The sequence below is a fragment of the Pongo abelii genome, chromosome 13 (assembly GCF_028885655.2).
Source record: "Pongo abelii isolate AG06213 chromosome 13, NHGRI_mPonAbe1-v2.0_pri, whole genome shotgun sequence".
NCBI classification, from domain to species: domain Eukaryota; kingdom Metazoa; phylum Chordata; class Mammalia; order Primates; family Hominidae; genus Pongo; species Pongo abelii.
The window spans coordinates 106,244,483-106,264,715 of record NC_071998.2 but is presented as its reverse complement, the minus strand read 5'-3'; the positions used below and the strand labels follow the sequence as shown (position 1 = coordinate 106,264,715).

Genomic DNA, 20,233 nt, shown 5'->3' with positions numbered 1-20,233 from the left:
AAGATAAAGGCACGATACTTTTCTGGGGACAAAGCCAAACTGAAACGTGTCCTTATAGAATTAGAAAGCCATTAGCTACCTCATTTTAGTTGTGGAAAATTAGAATGTTTTGGTTATATAAACCCACATACCAACTTGAGCCAAACTTCCACAAAAAACTTTGGAAAAGAAAACAGAAAAAAATAACAAGGACACAAGAGCGAGCTCTTAAGGGGTTTACTTAACTCGGATATACCCCAGGGAAGTGGGCTATTGGCCCACCTATAAGAAAACTAAGCTCCAGATAGTCTAAATCCCTTCCCAAATGTGGCATAGATATTGAATCAAAAAGTCAGAATTACATTCAATTCAACAACTATTTCTTGGGCATCTTTCATGTGCCTGGCCTTGACAAGGCACTAAAGAAATAATAACATAGTGGCCAGTCGTGGTGGCTCACACCTGTAATCCCAGCACTTTGGGAGGCCAAGGCAGGCAGATCATGAGGTCAGGAGATCCAGACCATCCTGGCTAACACGGTGAAACCCCATCTCTACTAAAAATACAAAAAAATTAGCCGGGCGTGGTGGCGAGCGCCTGGAGTCCCAGCTACTCAGGAGGCTGAGGCAGGAGAATGGCATGAACCCAGGAGGTGGAGCTTGCAGTGAGCCGAGATGGCACCACTGCACTCCAGCCTGGGTGACAGAGCGAGACTCTGTCTCAAAAAAAAAAAAGAAAGAAAGAAAGAAAGAAATAGTAACATAGCCCCAGCCTAATGCATTCCATAAGGCAGTGACTCATAATTATCATAGGAATAGTAAGACTTCTTGAAAATGTGACAAAAACTATGAATCCGCTCCCCAGGGGTGGAAATACACACACACACACACCCTATGCATAATCACACACTGTTTTGGCATACAAGCCTATAACTTCGGGGAGTTCAGGTTATGAATTCCTACCTGGTATAACAGGATGCGAGTCTCATCTGATTTCACACACTACAACAAATGGTTCTCAAGCCAAATGGAGCCTGAGGGTGCCACCATCCTTCAGCTGAACTTGAATCTGGGTGCCCTGGGTAGATACCAAGAAATGTGGCTGCTTAAGCCTGGCTGAGAACTTCTGTTTCTTTTGTTGCAGGCCGTTTGGACACCAGGCCCTTCTGTAGCGGTCGGGGCAACTTCAGCACTGAAGGATGTGGCTGTGTCTGCGAACCTGGCTGGAAAGGCCCCAACTGCTCTGAGCCCGAATGTCCAGGCAACTGTCACCTTCGAGGCCAGTGCATTGATGGGCAGTGCATTTGTGACGAGGGCTTCACGGGCGAGGACTGCAGCCAGCTGGCTTGCCCCAGCGACTGCAATGACCAGGGCAAGTGCGTGAATGGAGTCTGCATCTGTTTTGAAGGCTACGCCGGGGCTGACTGCAACCGTGAAATCTGCCCGGTGCCCTGCAGTGAGGAGCACGGCGCATGTGTAGATGGCTTGTGTGTGTGCCACGATGGCTTTGCAGGCGATGACTGCAACAAGCCTCTGTGTCTCAACAATTGCTACAACCGTGGGCGATGCGTGGAGAATGAGTGCGTGTGTGATGAAGGTTTCACGGGTGAAGACTGCAGTGAGCTCATCTGCCCCAATGACTGCTTCGACCGGGGCCGCTGCATCAATGGCACCTGCTACTGCGAAGAAGGCTTCACAGGTGAAGACTGCGGGAAACTCACCTGCCCGCATGCCTGCCACAGCCAGGGCCGGTGCGAGGAGGGGCAGTGTGTATGTGATGAGGGCTTTGCCGGTGTGGACTGCAGCGAGAAGAGGTGTCCTGCTGACTGTCACAATCGTGGCCGCTGTGTAGACGGGCAGTGTGAGTGTGATGATGGTTTCACTGGAGCTGACTGTGGGGAGCTCAAGTGTCCCAATGGCTGCAGTGGCCATGGCCGCTGTGTCAATGGGCAGTGTGTGTGTGATGAGGGCTATACTGGGGAGGACTGCAGCCAGCTACGGTGCCCCAATGACTGTCACAGTCGGGGCCGCTGTGTCGAGGGCAAATGTGTATGTGAGCAAGGCTTCAAGGGCTATGACTGCAGTGACATGAGCTGTCCCAATGACTGTCACCAGCACGGCCGCTGTGTAAATGGCATGTGTGTTTGTGATGACGGCTACACAGGGGAAGACTGCCGGGATCGCCAATGCCCCAGGGACTGCAGCAACAGGGGCCGCTGTGTGGATGGACAGTGTGTCTGTGAGGACGGCTTCGCCGGCCCTGACTGTGCAGAACTCTCCTGTCCAAATGACTGCCATGGCCGGGGTCGCTGTGTGAACGGGCAGTGCATGTGCCATGAAGGATTCATGGGCAAAGATTGCAAGGAGCAAAGATGTCCCAGTGACTGTCATGGCCAGGGCCGCTGTGTGGACGGCCAGTGCATCTGCCACGAGGGCTTCACAGGCCTGGACTGTGGCCAGCGCTCCTGCCCCAGTGACTGCAACAACTTAGGACAATGCGTCTCAGGCCGCTGCATCTGCAACGAGGGCTACACCGGAGAAGACTGCTTAGAGGGTGAGTCCCAGGGCACAGACCAGCATATAATGGCCATGATGGAGTGGACTCCTAACATGGGTTGGAAAACTACGTTTATATTTATAAACATACATGCACACTGATTCTTTGTGCGTATTAATATATCCATTTAAACACACACCCATAATGACTTTTTAAGGGGATCCTGTCATTCAGTTGTTACAAGGTGACCTATTTAAGGGCTGAAGGGCTCAGAGAGATTATATAATTGTCCCAGGGACACACAGCTGACACATCACAGAGCTGGTATTCGAGTCTACCTAACTCATCTACATAGAGTTTAACATCTAGTGTTCAAGATGAGGTAGATAAAGGGATACTCTCTCTTTTGCTAAATATCTACTTTATTTCCTACTCTCCACTGACATCAAACCAACAGTAAACAAAATCTCTCTATTTGGATGGATGTAAAAATTCAGCTAAATTGAATATGCAGTGAGATTACATAAAAATAACTGTTTCAAATGCATACTCAGCTAAAGACCAAATGCCTATTATCTACAAGATTGACCTGTCTTTTAACTGTCTTTTGTAATTGGCTTTGTTTTTTTGTTTGTTTTGTTTTTTTAATCCTAAAGACTGTAAGCTCCTATCCTTAAAAGGGCACTATTTCTAGCAGTTAGTATGGAACCTGGTACATAGTAAGTGCTTAGTAAACCCTGGTTAAATGAAAACACAGGAGAGAAAATTAATGCCCATGTTTAATGAGTGTCTTCTTTGTACTCCTCTCATCCACCCATATTATAATTGTCATAATGGAAAATTTTTTCCTTTACTAAAGTTATTGGTATCTAGACATAAATAAATGGCTTTATGTTCAATGTGGCCCAAGCAGGGAAGCCTGGTTGGAAAGAACACCAGGCTGGCAGGGAGAAGATACAAGTTCTAAACTTGATGAGGTGAGCAAGCTTGGTCAAGTCGTTCTGCCTTTCTCACCTCTATAAAATAAGAAAGTTGGACCAGATGTGCCCAAAATACCCTCCCAGTGCTAGGGACATGTAACTCAAAGTTCAGAGCAGGGAGTGAGGCTCAGACTGCACTTTCCCATGCCAACAGCCTGCATCTGAGCTAAGACCCAGGAAGCACAGAAAGTTGAAGAGGCCAGAACACCAAAGGCCACACTGCTGACCTGGGACTCCAGCCTGAAGGAAATGGACTAAGGAACAGCCACCACAGGTCTTAAGATGGATCACAGCAGGGGGTCCCTGATGCCATCTGCATTTTAGAGGCAATAGAAGATCTTCAGATCTCTGTGGCTGACAGTGGAAGAGACAGGTCAAACAAACCTAGAGAGATTTTAGAGGGCACACTGTTGACACCAGATGTCCTTTCTTCTTCCTGCCAGTGTCTCCTCCCAAAGACCTCGTCGTGACAGAAGTGACGGAAGAGACGGTCAACCTGGCCTGGGACAATGAGATGCGGGTCACAGAGTACCTTGTCGTGTACACGCCCACCCACGAGGGCGGTCTGGAAATGCAGTTCCGTGTGCCTGGGGACCAGACGTCCACCATCATCCGGGAGCTGGAGCCTGGTGTGGAGTACTTTATCCGTGTATTTGCCATCCTGGAGAACAAGAAAAGCATTCCTGTCAGCGCCAGGGTGGCCACGTGTGAGTGAGCAGAACTCCTTTGGGCAGCCTCACCTGACCTCAGCCCACCCCGTGTATAACCCTCCCTCGCCACGGCCCCTACAATCCTATAGTTGTTCTTTACAGTTATACCAAATAAGAGCCTAGAATTAAGTCCATAGAATCACTTCCTAAAGAAATCCCTCATTTTCCATAAAATCTTTCTCCTTGATCTCCTATATACTTCCTGCCAGAGAAAATCATTACAAGTAACATTTAGCAAGTGTTTACTATGTATCAGACTTTGTTGTAAGCAGTCTACGTATTAGTATAAGAGTCCTCATTTGGCCGGGCATGGTGGCTCATGCCTGTAATCCTAGCACTTTGGGAGGCCAAAGTAGGTGGATCACCTGAGGTCACAAGTTTAAGACCAGCCTGGCCAACATGGTGAAACCCCGTCTCTACTAAAAATACAAAAATTAGTCGGGCCTGGTGGTGCATGCCTGTAATCCCAGCTACTCAGGAGGCTGAGGCAGAGAATAGCTTGAAACTAGGAGGCAGAGGTTGTAATGAGCCGAGATCATGCCACTGTACTCCAGCCTGGGTGACAGAGTGAGACTCTGTCTCGAGAAAAAAAAAAAAAAAGAGTCCTCATTATAATATGAGTTAGTATATGTATGAAATAGGAGCTATTGTTAACCCCATTTTACAGGTGAGGAAACTGAGACTGCATGGTTAAGCATCTTATCCCAAATCATGCAGCTAACAAGGAGTAGAGGCAAAACTTTAACCCTGGCAGTCCTGGCAAGTTTATGTTCTTAACCACTCTATTACTTTTCAGTGGAGCTCATTGACTATTTTTCTTTAAGTGGAAACATGCTGGTTTATGAGTTTAGCATCAGTATAATTACCTTCATATCTAAAAAGCAAGCTCTGGCTAGAAATTGACCCTTTTTTTGCTTAATAATAACATTGGCTGCCATTTATTCAACTTGTTCTGCATGCCACGAACCAGGCCCAGCAGTCTACACACTGGAGTGGAGTATATCACTCACTCCTCAATGCATTCCCAAGAAGTAGACATATTTACCTTCTTTTTCCAGGTGAAGAAACTCAGGCTTAGAGCATTGTGTGCAATTTGCTCAAGTTCACGTTGATAGTAGAGCTTAGATTCTAACCCCGAGTCCGTCTGATTCCAAAGCCTGTATTCATTCTAGATTTAACCATATGAAATTGCCAAAATTAATCATACCATTTTTCCTAATATTAATTTTTATACAGCCTCATAGTAGACCTCATCCCAGAAGAAGCTTTAAAAGGACACCTGCTCTGGTTGTCAGCCCCTGACTGTTGCAGACATCCAGTCTGGTTTAGTGGAATTGTGGCCGCGTTGCCCAACCACACACCTGCCCTATCCATACGTTCTATTTATGTTGTTATTTACAGACTTGCCTGCACCTGAAGGCCTGAAATTCAAGTCCATCAAGGAGACAACTGTGGAAGTGGAGTGGGATCCTCTAGACATTGCTTTTGAAACCTGGGAGATCATCTTCCGGAATATGGTAAGGAGTACAAAAGAGCAGATCCATTTGATCTCAAGGATTTGAAAGATGACCAAAGGGTTCTGAAGACTTCTGTATCAACTAATTTTCCTTAGTTTTTGCTGGAGGACAAGGCTCTAATTAGCATCTTTTGTGTTTGCATCTATATTTTAAGGGATGTTGGTTTTTCCCTGATTTTAATAAGTAAGTGTAGCACTTAGGTCTGAGACCCTAGACAAATAGAAGTTGTCACCTCAAGGTTCCAATTGTCCATCATCACCTTAGAAATCTCTACTGAAAGGCAAAGAAGAGAAGAAACGGTCTCTCCCTCAAAATAAAGGTACATCTCAGACTTGAGTAACCCTTCTCTCCAGGTCCAAAAGTATATGTGAGGCAGGGAACTTGTTCTCTGAATTTAAGCCCAGGCTCTGCCACCAACTAGCTGTGTGACTATCCAACAATCACCCTACTTCTCTGATGCTGGCCTCAGTCTACCCAAGGAGGGACTGAGCTTGTGCCTTCAGAATTCCTTTGGCTCTCACATTCTGTCATTTGACTTGCATGACAAAGGGGTAAAGGTTTACGAATGGGAGAAACAAACTAGAGAAATGTCTTTATCATCTCTGTATCCTCAGTAGCTTACATACTGATCTGATGCATAGTAAGTGCCTAATGAATCAATGAAAGAATAACAGAGGAATGAATGAATGCAGAGTGAATGAATCACATAAATTAAGAGACTGGCACCTCCCCTAACTCTTACCAAGCTGCCTCTATCTCTCAGAATAAAGAAGATGAGGGAGAGATCACCAAAAGCCTGAGGAGGCCAGAGACCTCTTACCGGCAAACTGGTCTAGCTCCTGGGCAAGAGTATGAGATATCTCTGCACATAGTGAAAAACAATACCCGGGGCCCTGGCCTGAAGAGGGTGACCACCACACGTGAGTATCACCTTTAATACTTATAGAATGATAAGGCTGATTGTACCTTATAGCACCTCCTGGTTGAGAAAGTATCTTCTCATATAGCATCTATATCATTTAACTTTTGCTGCATTTTTAAAAATCCAGATACAGTGGTTTAACATAACAATTCTTTGCATGTTGGTGATTTGGGTTTGGGCTCAGCTGAGCAGCTTATCTGTTCTTGACTGCACTCCTCATATACCTGTGTGCTTAAGGGGTGGATTGGCCTAGGATGGCCTCAGCCAGGATGGTGTCTTTCTGTTTCACAGGGCCTCTCATTCTCCAGGATGCTGGTCCTGTTCACACAGCTATTGAACAGGTTCAAAATTGGCATTACATCACTTCTATCAAAGCACATCCCACGGCCAGTTTATATTTAAGGAATAGAGAAACAGATCCATCTCTTGATGAAAGGAGTTTCAAAATCGCCTTTCAAAGGGGTGTGACTATCTGAAGATAATTAAGCCCATTGCTAACAATCTAATTAGCATCATGTCACTAGTTTAATATTAGCACCCAGTTGTAGGACAGAGGAAGGGAAAATATTAATGTTAAGGCTTAAAGAAGCTAAATCACTTTAACATCATATAGTTAACACCATCAGGGGCATAACTTTAAGCCAGGGTAAGTTTTATAACTTTAACCCCATTTCCACTAACATTGACTAGGCTCTGGTTTATGTAGAATGTTGATTCCATCTCTTCAATTGGAACCTAAATAAAATTTCATTCAATACTAATAACGTCAGAAGTTCTTGGGAGTAGAATAGGATTTAGCAGTACTAGATCATTTGGTGAGAAAAAGACCTGAATTTGGAGTTGTTCCACCAGGAAACAACGTTTGTTTTTTTTTTTCTGTTACCCAGGCTACAGTGCAGTGGCACGATCTCAGTTCACTGCAACCTCTGCCTCCCAGGTTCAAGTGATTCTCCTGCCTTAGTCTCCCAGGTAGCTGGATTACAGGCTCCCACCACCATATCTGGCTTTTTTTTTTGTATTTTAGTAGAGAGGGGGTTTCAGCATGTCGGCCAGGCTGGTTTCCAACTCCTGACCTCAAGTGATCCACCCGCCTCAGCCTCCTAAAGTGCTAGGATTACAGGCATGAGCCACTGTGCACAGCCGCAATTTTTTAAAAAGAAAAAATTACATAATTTTGCACTTCCATATAGGAAAACCTCTTTATTTTCTTCAAGATAACATATGTGCCAACTCTTTAAGTAATCGACTTTTCTTGGCAGGGGGTTATTGGAAAAATTAAATCAGTTGCTAATGACAAGAAAGAACATCTTGCATTTAAATATTTGCACATTTTGCCTAGCTCAGAGCCAATTCAAAGGATTTTCTCTTTCATAAGCAAGTGTTTTCCATCATCCTGACATCATCTCTCTGTGGTAGGTAGAAAAGCAGGTATCAACAGGAAAAAAAAAAAAAAAAAAATCATTAGATCACCAGAAAGACAAAGAAAAGACAAAGCAAATGCTTAGTTGCTGTGGAGGAGGTGCACTGAACTTTCTTTTTTTTTTCACTGCTCTTTTGTTTATCTAAATTTGGGAATTGTCTGCTTTATTTCTTCTTATTTTAGAACAAACATTCCAACATTTGAAGTTGCATAATCATATAAACTTCAACATAGGGGGGCAAATATTTACCTCTTCATTTTGTATTCTTAGTAGAGACAGGATTTCACCATGTTGGCCAGGCTGGTTTTGAACTCCTGACCTCAAGTGATCTACCCACCTCAGCCTCCTAAGGTGCTGGCATTACAGGCGTGAACCACCGTGGCCGGCCGCAATTTACCACATATACCTGAAATCTTTAAACCTTTAACCTTTTCTCCAGATTTAAAGGGCCTTAAACTTCTAGTTCAAAACACATTTGGCTCCTTCTGTCTGGCATCTATATAAAGGTGGTATTATAATTACTTTTGAGGTCAATATTTTTGAGAGGTGTTGTCATGTAAAGGGGGAAAAGGATGGGCTTTGGATTCAATCAGTTCTGAGTTTGAATTCCATCTTTACCATTCACCATCACCTTGGAAAAATCTATTTCTTTAAGCTCCAGATAAGCAGCTGAAAAATGGGTTTATAGTATCCTCCTTGTGGGGTTGTCATAAGACTCAAGACATAAATAACAAAGCACCATGTTTGCACCTGATAAATACAGAGCATTGTTAGTTTCTGCTATTCAAGGGTCCCAAATCTAGGGGAATATCAGTGTCGTTGACTGAATCCCAACTTCTTTAATGTAAGGGGTACTAAGGAAGGTAGTAGGTATGGTTTGGGGGCTTGCTAGCACCTATAAGAACATAGAACAGGCAGCTTCTGTCCATTTTTGTGACATCATTTTCATTGTGCATTTTACATCATCTGTGAGCTGGGACTGATGTATCAACACCTAGACTTCAAAAACAGACTCTGTAGTTTTCTCACAATCAGCTGTAAATTATTGTTCCTTTTCATTCCCTGTATAAAGCCAACTTCCTGTCACTTGTTATTGTTTACTGAACCAATGCTGAAATCACAAACATTAAAAAAAAAAAAAAAAAGGAGAAGAAGAAAAAAGAAAGATTCAAAGATTCACTGAATACCCAGAATGTGCCTGTCTCTATACTGGGAATTTAAAAGACTCACTCTCTCAATCAATGAATAACCCCACCTAAGTTGACTCAAACTGTACAGAAATCTGTTATGAAACAATGAGACAGGTATGATATTAGAATGCTCCCAGTGGCAGCCACAGGGAGGGAATATGTGTTTACCTGACTGAAGCCGGGTTAAAAAAAGGCTTCTCATTAGGAGACAACATTTAAGTGGGATTTTGAAGAATGCATAGGAGATTTTTAGAGGGAAGTATGATCTTAGAAAGAAGAAATGAGAGAACAGCAGGTACAGAGACCAGGTGGTGCCCAACAGCATAATGTGCTTCCAGAGCTCTGAGCGTCTATCAGAGTACAACATCAGAGTAGGTGGGGCAGAAAAAGTCAAGATGAGCCTGCAAAGACAGGCAAGGCTTGAAATAGCAATGACTTTCTTGCGTGAATTCTTTTTATCAAAAATAAGTTTCCATACACTGTCAAGACAGTCTATCGCCTCACTTTTCTGCTTGGTAATTCTGATGGAAAAGTTTTCAGGAAACATCCAGGAAGTTTTGCCTAATTAAAAATTTAAAGAGCCTAAGTTCATTTTTTCAAATAAAGTATCCCCAAAGCATGTTTCCTCAACTTATGAGAACAGTAATAATAATAATAATAATAACAAAAGAACAACCTTTTTTTTTTTCATGTGACATCCATGGGCCAGGCTCTATGCTAGATGCTTTGCAAGCTTTATCTCTCTTAAGATTTGAAAAAAACAAAAACGAAAACCACTAGAGGTAGCTGCTGTTATCCCTACTTATAGCTTATCAAACCGAAAACTAAGGTTCAGAAAGGTAAAATAAAGTCAAGCAATTAGTATATATCTAAGTATTCACCCACAGGTCTGGAGAGTTACAAAGTCCTCTCTCTGCTCAGCCTTAGGCAATGGCCCTAACCTCTGAAACCTCTCTGTCCTCTGCCCATCATAGGCTTGGATGCCCCCAGCCAGATCGAGGTGAAAGATGTCACAGACACCACTGCCTTGATCACCTGGTTCAAGCCCCTGGCTGAGATCGACGGCATTGAGCTGACCTATGGCATCAAAGACGTGCCAGGAGACCGTACCACCATCGATCTCACAGAGGACGAGAACCAGTACTCCATCGGGAACCTGAAGCCTGACACTGAGTACGAGGTGTCCCTCATCTCCCGCAGAGGTGACATGTCAAGCAACCCAGCCAAAGAGACCTTCACAACAGGTAAAAGGCCTCCCCCTGTTAACAGATACAGTAAAGGAAAGATTGAAAGATTTCCATCCCACTCCATGTTGTGGTATCTTCCAGGCTCATTTTACAGTACGAAAAATAAAAGGGGTATTTCTACTCCTGTAAATTTTAAAATATTGTAGCAATTTATTAATTAATTTTTCAAAAAAAATTCCAAATAACCTTCCAAAGCACTTTTGGGGGTGGGGGACATATATAGAAGATGCTGGTCTGATATTCTCAAACAAAAGTTCTGGTTAAAATAAAGTTCAAATAAATAATTTTAAAGTAAAATACAGTATATGGAAAACATATATGACAAATGAGCCTCCTAAGACTTTAGCCTATGGCATTATTTTAAAAGTTCGAAAGTGTCAATTTTTCATTCAGTAAATACTTTTCAGAGCTCAGTAAGTACTTTGTGAGTTATTAGAAATATGATGAGAAGGCCGGGCGTGGTGGCTCACGCCTGTAATCCCAGCACTTTGGCAGGCTGATGCAGGCAGATCACGAGGTCAAGAGATCGAGACCAACCTGGCCAACATGGCGAAACCCTGTCTCTACTAAAAGTACAAAAATTGGGGTTGGGCGCAGTGGCTCACACCTGTAATCCCAGCACTTTGGGAGACCGAGGCGGGCGGATCACGAGGTCAGGAGATTGAGACCATCCTGGCTAACACAGTGAAACCCCTTCTCTACTAAAAATACAAAAGAAATTAGCCGGGCGTGATGGCAGGTGCCTGTAGTCCCAGCTACAGGCTGAGGCAGGAGAATGGCATGAACCCAGGAGGCGGAGCTTGCAGTGAGCCTAGATGGCACCACGGCATTCCAACCTGGGCTACAGAGCGAGACTCCGTCTCAAAAAAAAAAATAAATAAATAACTGGGCATGGTGGTGTGCTCCTGTAATCCCAGGTACTCGGGAGGCTGAGGCAGGAGAATCACTTGAACCTGGGAAGCAGGGGTTGCAGTGAGCCGAGATCGCACCAATGCACTCCAGCCTGGTGACAGAGCGAGACTCTGTCTCAAAAAAATAAAATAAAGAATGAAATATGATGAGAAAATGCAAAAGACCAGTTTTTACACTCATGAGCTTATTTTTAAGTCTTTGCATTGTTTCTTTAACCACGAAGTCTGAGAAAAACACAAATGACTAAAGTGTCGCACTCATCCATAATAGGAAAAGGTGCCAAATCTGTAGCACTTGTTTAGATTTGCACATCAACTATGGGGACAGATGAGTGTGCTGAGAATTTTGTAATTTCTCTCCAGTTCCAGGCACGTTTCATATGTCAGCTTGAGCTGTCAAAAACTCCTGCTCTCTTGTGACTGATATGTTCAATACAAATGTTCCTTCTTCTCTCAAACAGGCCTCGATGCTCCCAGGAATCTTCGACGTGTTTCCCAGACAGATAACAGCATCACCCTGGAATGGAGGAATGGCAAGGCAGCTATTGACAGTTACAGAATTAAGTATGCACCCATCTCTGGAGGGGACCACGCCGAGGTTGATGTTCCAAAGAGCCAACAAGCCACAACCAAAACCACACTCACAGGTGAGCTCTGCATCTCTGCAAGCCTGAGCCAGCCAGCCCTAGAGGGCCCTTAAAGGATAGGCACCTGCTCCCACATGTCCCCATTTGCAACCCTCAGAAATAAGTCCAATTTCCTGAAATACTGCTTATTGGATTGCAGTGAGTTCTTTTGTAAAACATTCTGAACATTTGTTGTAGCCACCAGAGACCAACTCAAAGCCATTTTTATCATCCTCTGAAAGTCTCTCTGATTTCAGGATGAATCTCAACTTGCACATTCTCTCCTTAGGTCTGAGGCCGGGAACTGAATATGGGATTGGAGTTTCTGCTGTGAAGGAAGACAAGGAGAGCAATCCAGCGACCATCAATGCAGCCACAGGTGGGGCACACCTGGAATTCCCATCCCACTGAGCTGGTGCTGGGCAGATGAGACAGGGCCAATGTGGCCAAAATCTATTTAAAGAGAAAAAGTAGAAGCCTGGAGGAGAAAGGGCCCTGTAGTACCATCTAGCCCCAATGCTGAAATTCAAAAGGAACATAAGTACAGTCCATCTGTATGATGCCAACATCATCCCCTGTATGGAAAAGGGGACTGGGGATTTTGTGTTTGTTGTTGTTGTTGTTGTTGTTGAGATGGAGTCTCACTCTGTCACCAGGCTGGAGTGTAGTGGCGTGATCTCAGCTCACTGCAACCTCCGCCTCCAGGGTTCAAGAGATTCTGCTGCCTCAGCCTCCCGAGTAGCTGGGACTACAGGTGCATGCCAACACGCCCAACTAATTTCCGTATTTTTAGTAGAGATGGGGTTTCACCGTGTTGGCCAGGATGGTCTGGATCTCTTGACGTCATGATCCGCCCACCTCGGCCTCCCAAAGTGCTGGGATTACAGGCGTGAGCCACTATGCCCAGCCGGGATTTTTTAAAGAAAAATTGGAACCAGGCTTTACAAGAAATTCACAAAGATTTTTAAGTTGGTAATCAGTTGCATCTTTTAAATAAACCATTATCTAGTCCAAACACAACTCTGGGGTTTTCTCTGAGAAAACACCTAACTTTTATACCCCCGTCAAACAGATTATAAGTAACAGGATTGTAGTTTAAGTCCAGGCCCTGCACTTACCTGTTGTATCCTGTAGCCGCAGCTTATAGGTGAGGATACTGAGGGGCTACCTGATTTGAGGTCATTGATTCTTTCCTCAAGATTTTTTTTTCCCATTTTTCTGAGAAGTTTGCACTGCAAAAAGAAAACTCCTCTGCCTCTCCCCGAGCCCCCAGCTTACCTCCCCACAGGCACTATGAGGAAGAAGGAGGCTAGTGTGTAAAGAAGAGATGGATCATCATTGAGCTTCCACATTATGTGGGATGCAAGGCTGGGCATTTACATGCCAATTCTTTTTTCTTAATCTTTTAATTTTGAGATAATTGTAGATTCACATGCAATTGTGAGAAATCATACAGAGAGATCCCCTGTGCCCATCACCCAGGTTCCCCCAAGGGTAGCATCTTGCATAAATGTAGACTAATATAACAACTGAGAAATTGACATTGGCATAATCTGTCCACTCTATTTATATTTCACCAGTTTTGCATACACTCATTCGTATGTGTGTGTATATACTTAGTTCTATGCAATTTTATTACACGTGTAGATTTGTGAATGCACTGCTAGAGTCAAGATACAGAACAGTCTTACTACAAGAATCCCACGTGCTACCCTTTGCAGCCACAGCCACCTCCCTCCCTTTGCCCCTCTGCCTAACCCTGTGCATTCATTTATCTGTTCTTCATCTCTATGATTTTGCCATTTCAAGGAATGTTGCATAAATGGGATCCTACACATATTAGTCCATTTGAGTTACTGTAACAAGAATAAGAATACCTTAGACCGAGTAACTTATAAACAGAAGAAATTTATTTCTCACAGTTTTGAAGGTTGCGAAGTCCAAGATCAAGATGCCAGCAGATTTGGTGTCTGATAAAGGCCTGCTTTCTGGCTGACAGCAGGCCATCTTTTTACTGTGTCCTCACAGGACAGAGGGGAAAGGTCTCTTATATAAGGGCACTACTCCCATTCATGAGGCCTCCTAAAGGTCCCTAGATCCAAACACCTTCACATTGGGGATTAGGTTTCAACATAAGAACTTTAGAGAGGCACAGATATTCAGTGCATAGCAATACAGCATGTAACATTGTGAAACTGGCTTTTTTTCCTTCAGCATAATTCTCTCGAGATTCATCTAAATTGCTTCTTTTATCAATAGTTGGTTCCTTTTAACTGCTTTAAATCTGAGTAGCATTTTATGGAATGGATATTCCATGACATTATTTTTAATCTTCTCAGACTCCGATGGGGTCATGTGGGTAATGTATAATTAGACCTATTTTACAAAAGTAAAAAAAGAGACCCAGAGAGGTAACTCTCCTGTGGTCCCTCAGCAACTCTGTGGCAGACCTAGGATTCCAGCCCAGAGCCAGTTGACTTTCAGCCCCAGAAGCAGCCCTGCCTTGCAGCCTGAAGAGCATTCATCTCTCTGTTCTCCTCCCAGAGTTGGACATGCCCAAGGACCTTCAGGTTTCTGAAACTGCAGAGACCAGCCTGACCCTGCTCTGGAAGACACCGTTGGCCAAGTTTGACCGCTACCGCCTCAATTACAGTCTCCCCACAGGCCAGTGGGTGGGAGTGCAGCTTCCAAGAAACACCACTTCCTATGTCCTGAGAGACCTGGAACCAGGACAGGAGTACAATGTCCTCCTGACAGCCGAGAAAGGCAGACATAAGAGCAAGCCCGCACGTGTGAAGGCATCCACTGGTGAGTCTGCCCTGAGCTTCCTCCAAACTCTACTTTGATTCTGAGGTTAGCAGATCTCCTCAGCCAGGGTGTCCTCACATGAGAAAGCCAAATGCAAAAGCAAGCCACTTTCTCCATCCCTGAAGCCCCTGAACACCATTTTGAAAGGGCTGCTTACTCGTCTTTTCTACCTCCTGTCAACTGATACAGCAAAGTTCCCCCACTGGGAAATAGGGGTTTTAAAATAGTTCTTCCTAGGAGAACTTTAAACATCAGGGTTTGTGTTTGCATTTACCTATGATTTTTGTTTTCTTTTTTTAACTGTGTGCATCACAGCATCTTTTAAATTGTTTCTTGTTTATTTCCTTCTTTTAGCCTAACAATTAATTTACTTTTCATTTTACTTCATTTAAAGATGACCAAGATGTTGGTAATAATTTTTTTTTTTGGTTATTTTCCACAAACTGTTTTTATTCCAGGTCTTTTGCTTTCTGCCAAGGTTACCCCTGAAGAGTGGCACACGGCCCTTTGAGACTTCCACGGTGCCCTCTCATTTTCTCTTTTCTCTTAGTCATTAAGACACTAACCTAGTTTGTCTATGATGACAGCTTAATCCTGACATTGCAGCCCATGCAACTTGTGTCCATTCTGGCCCATGCAGCCTGTCCACTGAACCTGCTGCCATGCTTACTCGGTGGCTAAACTGAAGAGACAACCAAGTTTTTAAAATATTTCTTCCTTTATGAAAAATAAGCCTATTCAATTTTGGCCACCAAATATTCGAAATGTATAGGTGGAAAATGTTACTTTTCCAGGGTTTGGCAAGTAATAGTCTTTACTTCCAATTTAATTAGTAAGCATGTATTGAGTACCTACTGCATACATTGTACTGTACTGATATTTGAGGAAAAGTAGTTCCCAAAGTCAGCATTGTTATGTGGACTCATGTGTGCCTGCTCATGGTGCTTGCGGAAGACTAGATACTCAGAATGCTAGACAGAACTCGAGAAAAAGAGTGATCCAAGGAAATCAGGAGAGCTGGCAAAGGTGTTATGGCAAGAGATGTTATTCCAGTTGAAGCTTGGTATGCAAGAAAAGGGTTAGAAGCATGGATATATTTGGAAATGGCTTGAAGAGTCTTTCTCACAATATCTTCAGTCTCAAATCACAGTCACTTAAGACAGAAGTTGGTTTTCTTTCTTATAAAATGAATCTGGAGCTGGGAGGTACAGGGATAACTTAGTAGTTTCACATTGTCAGGCACCTAGGCTGCTTCTGTCTTTCTTTTCCACCATTTTTAGTCCTTGGCTTCCATTCTCAAAGTCATCTTAGTGTCACAACATGGCTGCTGTAGTACAGCCATTACATCTGTGTTCTAGGCAGCATAAGGGAGGGAGAACCAAAACTCCCAAAGAGGAGCACCTTCTGGGTGAGTGTTTCTGGAAACCCCACCAATCACTTCTCCCCATAGTTCATTGGCCACTCTTAGCTTAAGGTAGACAGGGAAAGGTGGTCTTCTGTCTGAACATGTTGCTTCCACATAAAATTGAGGTTATTTGTAAGAGAGAAATTTAGCAGACAATGAGCAGTCCCTGCCAGAGTCTGAAATGAGTTTACGTGGTCGATTCTGTTGACTCTGCATTGACTGCTTCCCATCCAACTATAAGATGTTTATCAAGGATGCTCTGAAAGAATAGTTTAATCAAAAATAAGGTGGGGGGGGGGACAGAATAAAGAAGAAATAAATCTATAGTAGAGATTTAAATTTCAGCTTTATAAACATGAGCTTGTTATAAAGTGTCAAGGGGCAACAAATGAATCAGAAATACCCAAAAGATGAAATCCCTCTCTTTTCTTTCTCTTTCTCTCTCTTTCTTCCCTCTTCCCTCCCTCCTTCTCTTCTTCCTCCTCCTCCTTCCTCTGCCCCTCTCTCTTAGCTTTCCCTTGAGTTTGATAAATGCTGTATCTAAGACAAATTCCTATTGCCCCTCAGTCATTCCACCTTCTGGCGATGGCCACATTGCCTCCTTCCTCCAGTAAGAAAGACTCACACCTCCACAGTCACTGAAGAAGTTTTATCTCCCTAAGATCCTGAGGTGTGGGGCTTCTTCACTAGAGAAAGGAGGTAATGTGGCTATAACCAGGAGATTTACTAGCTAGAATTATTCTGTTTCTGAATGAGAGCCCCATATTGGCATTCCAAAGCCTCAGCAGTTGCATTTCCCCACTACGCCTTCTTAATGCCATTTCAAAGATATCATGTTTCATATTTAAAGACATTCTTCAGTGTGGGAAAAATGTGCAAAGTGCTTTTTATTGGTTCTTCTCCACTGTCCGCAGAATATTTCCCCCAACCCTTTCTCCAAAGGAAAAACTATATATGTTTCATTTAAGGTGAAGCAGACGTTTCTTTCCCTCTCTTGAATTCTAACTTTTAAAGTCTTCTGCACTCACTCAGTCCATAAAATACTATCACCATGCTCTGTGCTAAGTTCTGGGGTTACTAGAGCAAAGAAGATGGGTATTTAATTCCAAGGAACTCACTGTGTAGCAAACAAACAGACACTGAGATAACATTCTGCTCACTACGATCGAGGGTACAGAGGGTGCAGCCAGTGCTCAGGAGACACTGGATCTAACTTCAGAGAATCAGGAAAGGCTTACAATGGGAAGACACTTTTGGACAGAGACATAAGAGGCAAACATAGATGTGTTAAATGGAATAGGTAAAGAAGTAGAAGCCCAGGCATCTGACCTTGGTAAGCATAGAGGAAGAAAGAAAACAGGAAAAGTGAGAGCTCTTGGGTGAAGGAGTCATGTGGCTGTAAGTCCTGAAATGTTGCAGAGTTTTAGTTTCAACCATCAGAAGCAAGAACCTTCCAGCTCTGTATCACTGAATTCTTAATAGCAGAAGCCTGCCAGGCACCACTCAATGTCTGTGGGGCTTACAGAAAAAAATGGAGAATCAGTGACCCTGAAGATTTTTTCCTAGGGAACTCCAGGGTTTTACTGAAGGATTGGGCCATAATGTAAGCCTTTTTCTTGATGTGGCACCATGCTAAAACTATGCATAACCTGGCCACCTATCACACCTCTAGCCCAAAGATCCAGCCATGGGTTATAGGGCCCTACAGAATCTGGCACGGCCGGCCCATCCTCTGACCTCAGTCCTGCCACTCATGCCCTTGCTCACTTCACCACGGCCTCTTGGGCCTTCGCACTGTTCCTTAAGCTTTCTGAGCCTGCTCCCACCCTCAGGCCTTGGAGTGTGCTGCTCCCACTCCGTGGATACCACTCTTTTCCCAGCACTTCACAGAGCGTGCTCCCTCATTTCACTCAGCAGCTCAGGTATGACCCAGAACAGAGGGCTTCTCTGACCACCAGCTGAAAAGGCACCGCCATCCTGATCTACCCCTTCAAGCTGCTCTAGGTTTCCTTGTGACACTTATCTGCCTTGATATTATGCAAGTGTTGGTTTACTGTAGTATCTATGGCCTGCCTCCCCATCAGTGAGCAGAATGTAAGGACTGACTCCATTATCCACTGCTGAATCGAAGTGCCCTGCAGGCAGACAAGTATGTGGTATGAGCTTCATGAGCGTTTGGGGACCCTGGCTACTTCAGAGTCAGCATTTCCGTAGAATCTTCTGATTCTTCCCTTCCACCTCTGCATTAACACCCCAATTCTTTCCTTAAGGCGTAAGGGAAATCATTCTCTTGGAAAGTCTTCAATTCAGCTTAATCTGGATAGAAAAGGATGGAAGGAAGGAAAGAAGGAACGAAGGAAGGGAGGAAGGAAGGAAGGAAGGAAGAGAAGGAAAGAAGGGAGGAGGGAAGAACGAAAGGTACTGTGTCTGTTGGCATTTAAAAAAATTAGTGTATACCAGGCATCATTCCCTCTCCTCCTCCTCTCCCATTCCCTCCCTTCTCTTTCCTTCTCCTCCACTCTATTCTCCTCCCCTCTCCTTCCTCCCTTCTCCCCTATTCTCTCTCCTCACCTCTCTCTCCCTTTTCTTTCCGCTTTTGTACTCTCATAAACCCAACTAAACCCTGCTAAAGGTCAAAGCCATGAATTTGCTGCATGCCGTAAGAGACAGGAGGCAGGGGTGATAGGTAGAAACATAAAGCCAGCAAAGCATCTTTTCATAGCAACATAAGCCTTGACAGTGACAACCCAGTAGCTCTCAGGAATTTTGGAAGAAGAGAGGTAGAATTTTGTTTTTAGCCACAGCTACCAGTAATAGAGAACATTCTGCTCTGATTTGCTATTTTGATTTTCTCACAGACCAAACTGAAATTTATTCAAATATTTATTCATCCAGCAAATATTTATTTCATACCTACTGTGGGTCAGGCAATGCCGGTTTATAGAAGAGAAAGAAACAGCTTCTTTTCTCAAGAAATGGTGCACGTTGCTATAAGAGAGAGAACCAAAACCCAAATTATAACACTAGCTTATCTGTTTTAGAGGGATTTGTGGGAGCATAGAGACAGGTACCCATCACAGACCTAAGCAAAGGGAATGAAGAGCATTGGAGAAGGCTTTTTGGAAGAAGTGATGTTTGGTTGAGTTCTGAAAAAGAAAAGGGGCTGGGCAAGTGAAGAAAGAGTAATGACATTTCCAGCAGGGGGAATAGCATCTGAAAAGCTGAAAGGCATGAGAAAATTTACCTTAGTGAACTGCAAGCTATGGAGTCCTGCTATATGATAGAGTGGGAAAACAGTAGGGTAGGAGGCTAGAGACATCATCAGGGGCATCTGCAAAGGGGCTTGGTTCTTGGCAGTTACAAAGAAATCACTGAATGTTTTAAGGCAGCCAAGGCTTCTCATTTCAATTGTCGTATCTCTGAGAGATGAGAGTAAAGCCACTGAAGATACCCTTTGGGGTTGTCAGGCTTGGATGTGACCATGCCCCTGCTGTGGGAGAATCACTCTTTCTCCCCTAAGTGGATGCTGAAGTGGGTTCCTCATCAAGCCAGCACTTGGTAATCACTATCTGGAAGATGGTAACAATCTACAGATATTTAAGTTGGCACTGTCAGAAATTCCTCCAGACCAGCTGCTCAACCCACCAGTAGCACAGAAACGGGTTTCAAAATTCTGATTTCCCAGGCCCACTGACATTGTTCAGAGGGTAGATTCCTGTGCACAGCTGTAAGAAAAAGACAACATCCTTTTCATAAAGAAATGCCAAGAAATTCAGTGTGGAATCTATAATGGAAACACTTGGCTTCTAGAGCAGTAAGTCCACAATATGTCATTTGCAGTTGAAATGTGGAGCCAGCATTTATGTGAAGCCTCTTGGTCCTCACCTCAACTATTGTCCACTGTATTTTTTATTCATAATATTCCCCCTTCTTTCATAATTCTGACCCCCTCTCTCTTTAATTTAGCTACTGATTTTATTTGTGGAAGTTGTACCTTTTACTTATTTGGCTAGCATTTATT

General features: G+C 43.8%; 1 protein-coding gene across 8 annotated transcripts in view; it reads left to right on the top strand.

Moving 5' to 3' along the window:
• Nucleotides 1-20,233, top strand: part of TNC (tenascin C) — a 97,783-nt gene that overhangs the window by 30,397 nt on the left and 47,153 nt on the right. For all 8 annotated transcript variants that reach the window (XM_063714400.1, XM_009244793.4, XM_063714399.1 and 5 more), the window contains exons 3-10: nt 1,123-2,532; nt 3,899-4,162; nt 5,567-5,682; nt 6,446-6,602; nt 10,190-10,459; nt 11,835-12,020; nt 12,289-12,378; nt 14,544-14,807. In XM_063714400.1, the coding sequence (XP_063570470.1) occupies nt 1,123-2,532; nt 3,899-4,162; nt 5,567-5,682; nt 6,446-6,602; nt 10,190-10,459; nt 11,835-12,020; nt 12,289-12,378; nt 14,544-14,807 (2,757 nt within the window). The remainder of the gene's footprint in view (nt 1-1,122; nt 2,533-3,898; nt 4,163-5,566; nt 5,683-6,445; nt 6,603-10,189; nt 10,460-11,834; nt 12,021-12,288; nt 12,379-14,543; nt 14,808-20,233) is intronic.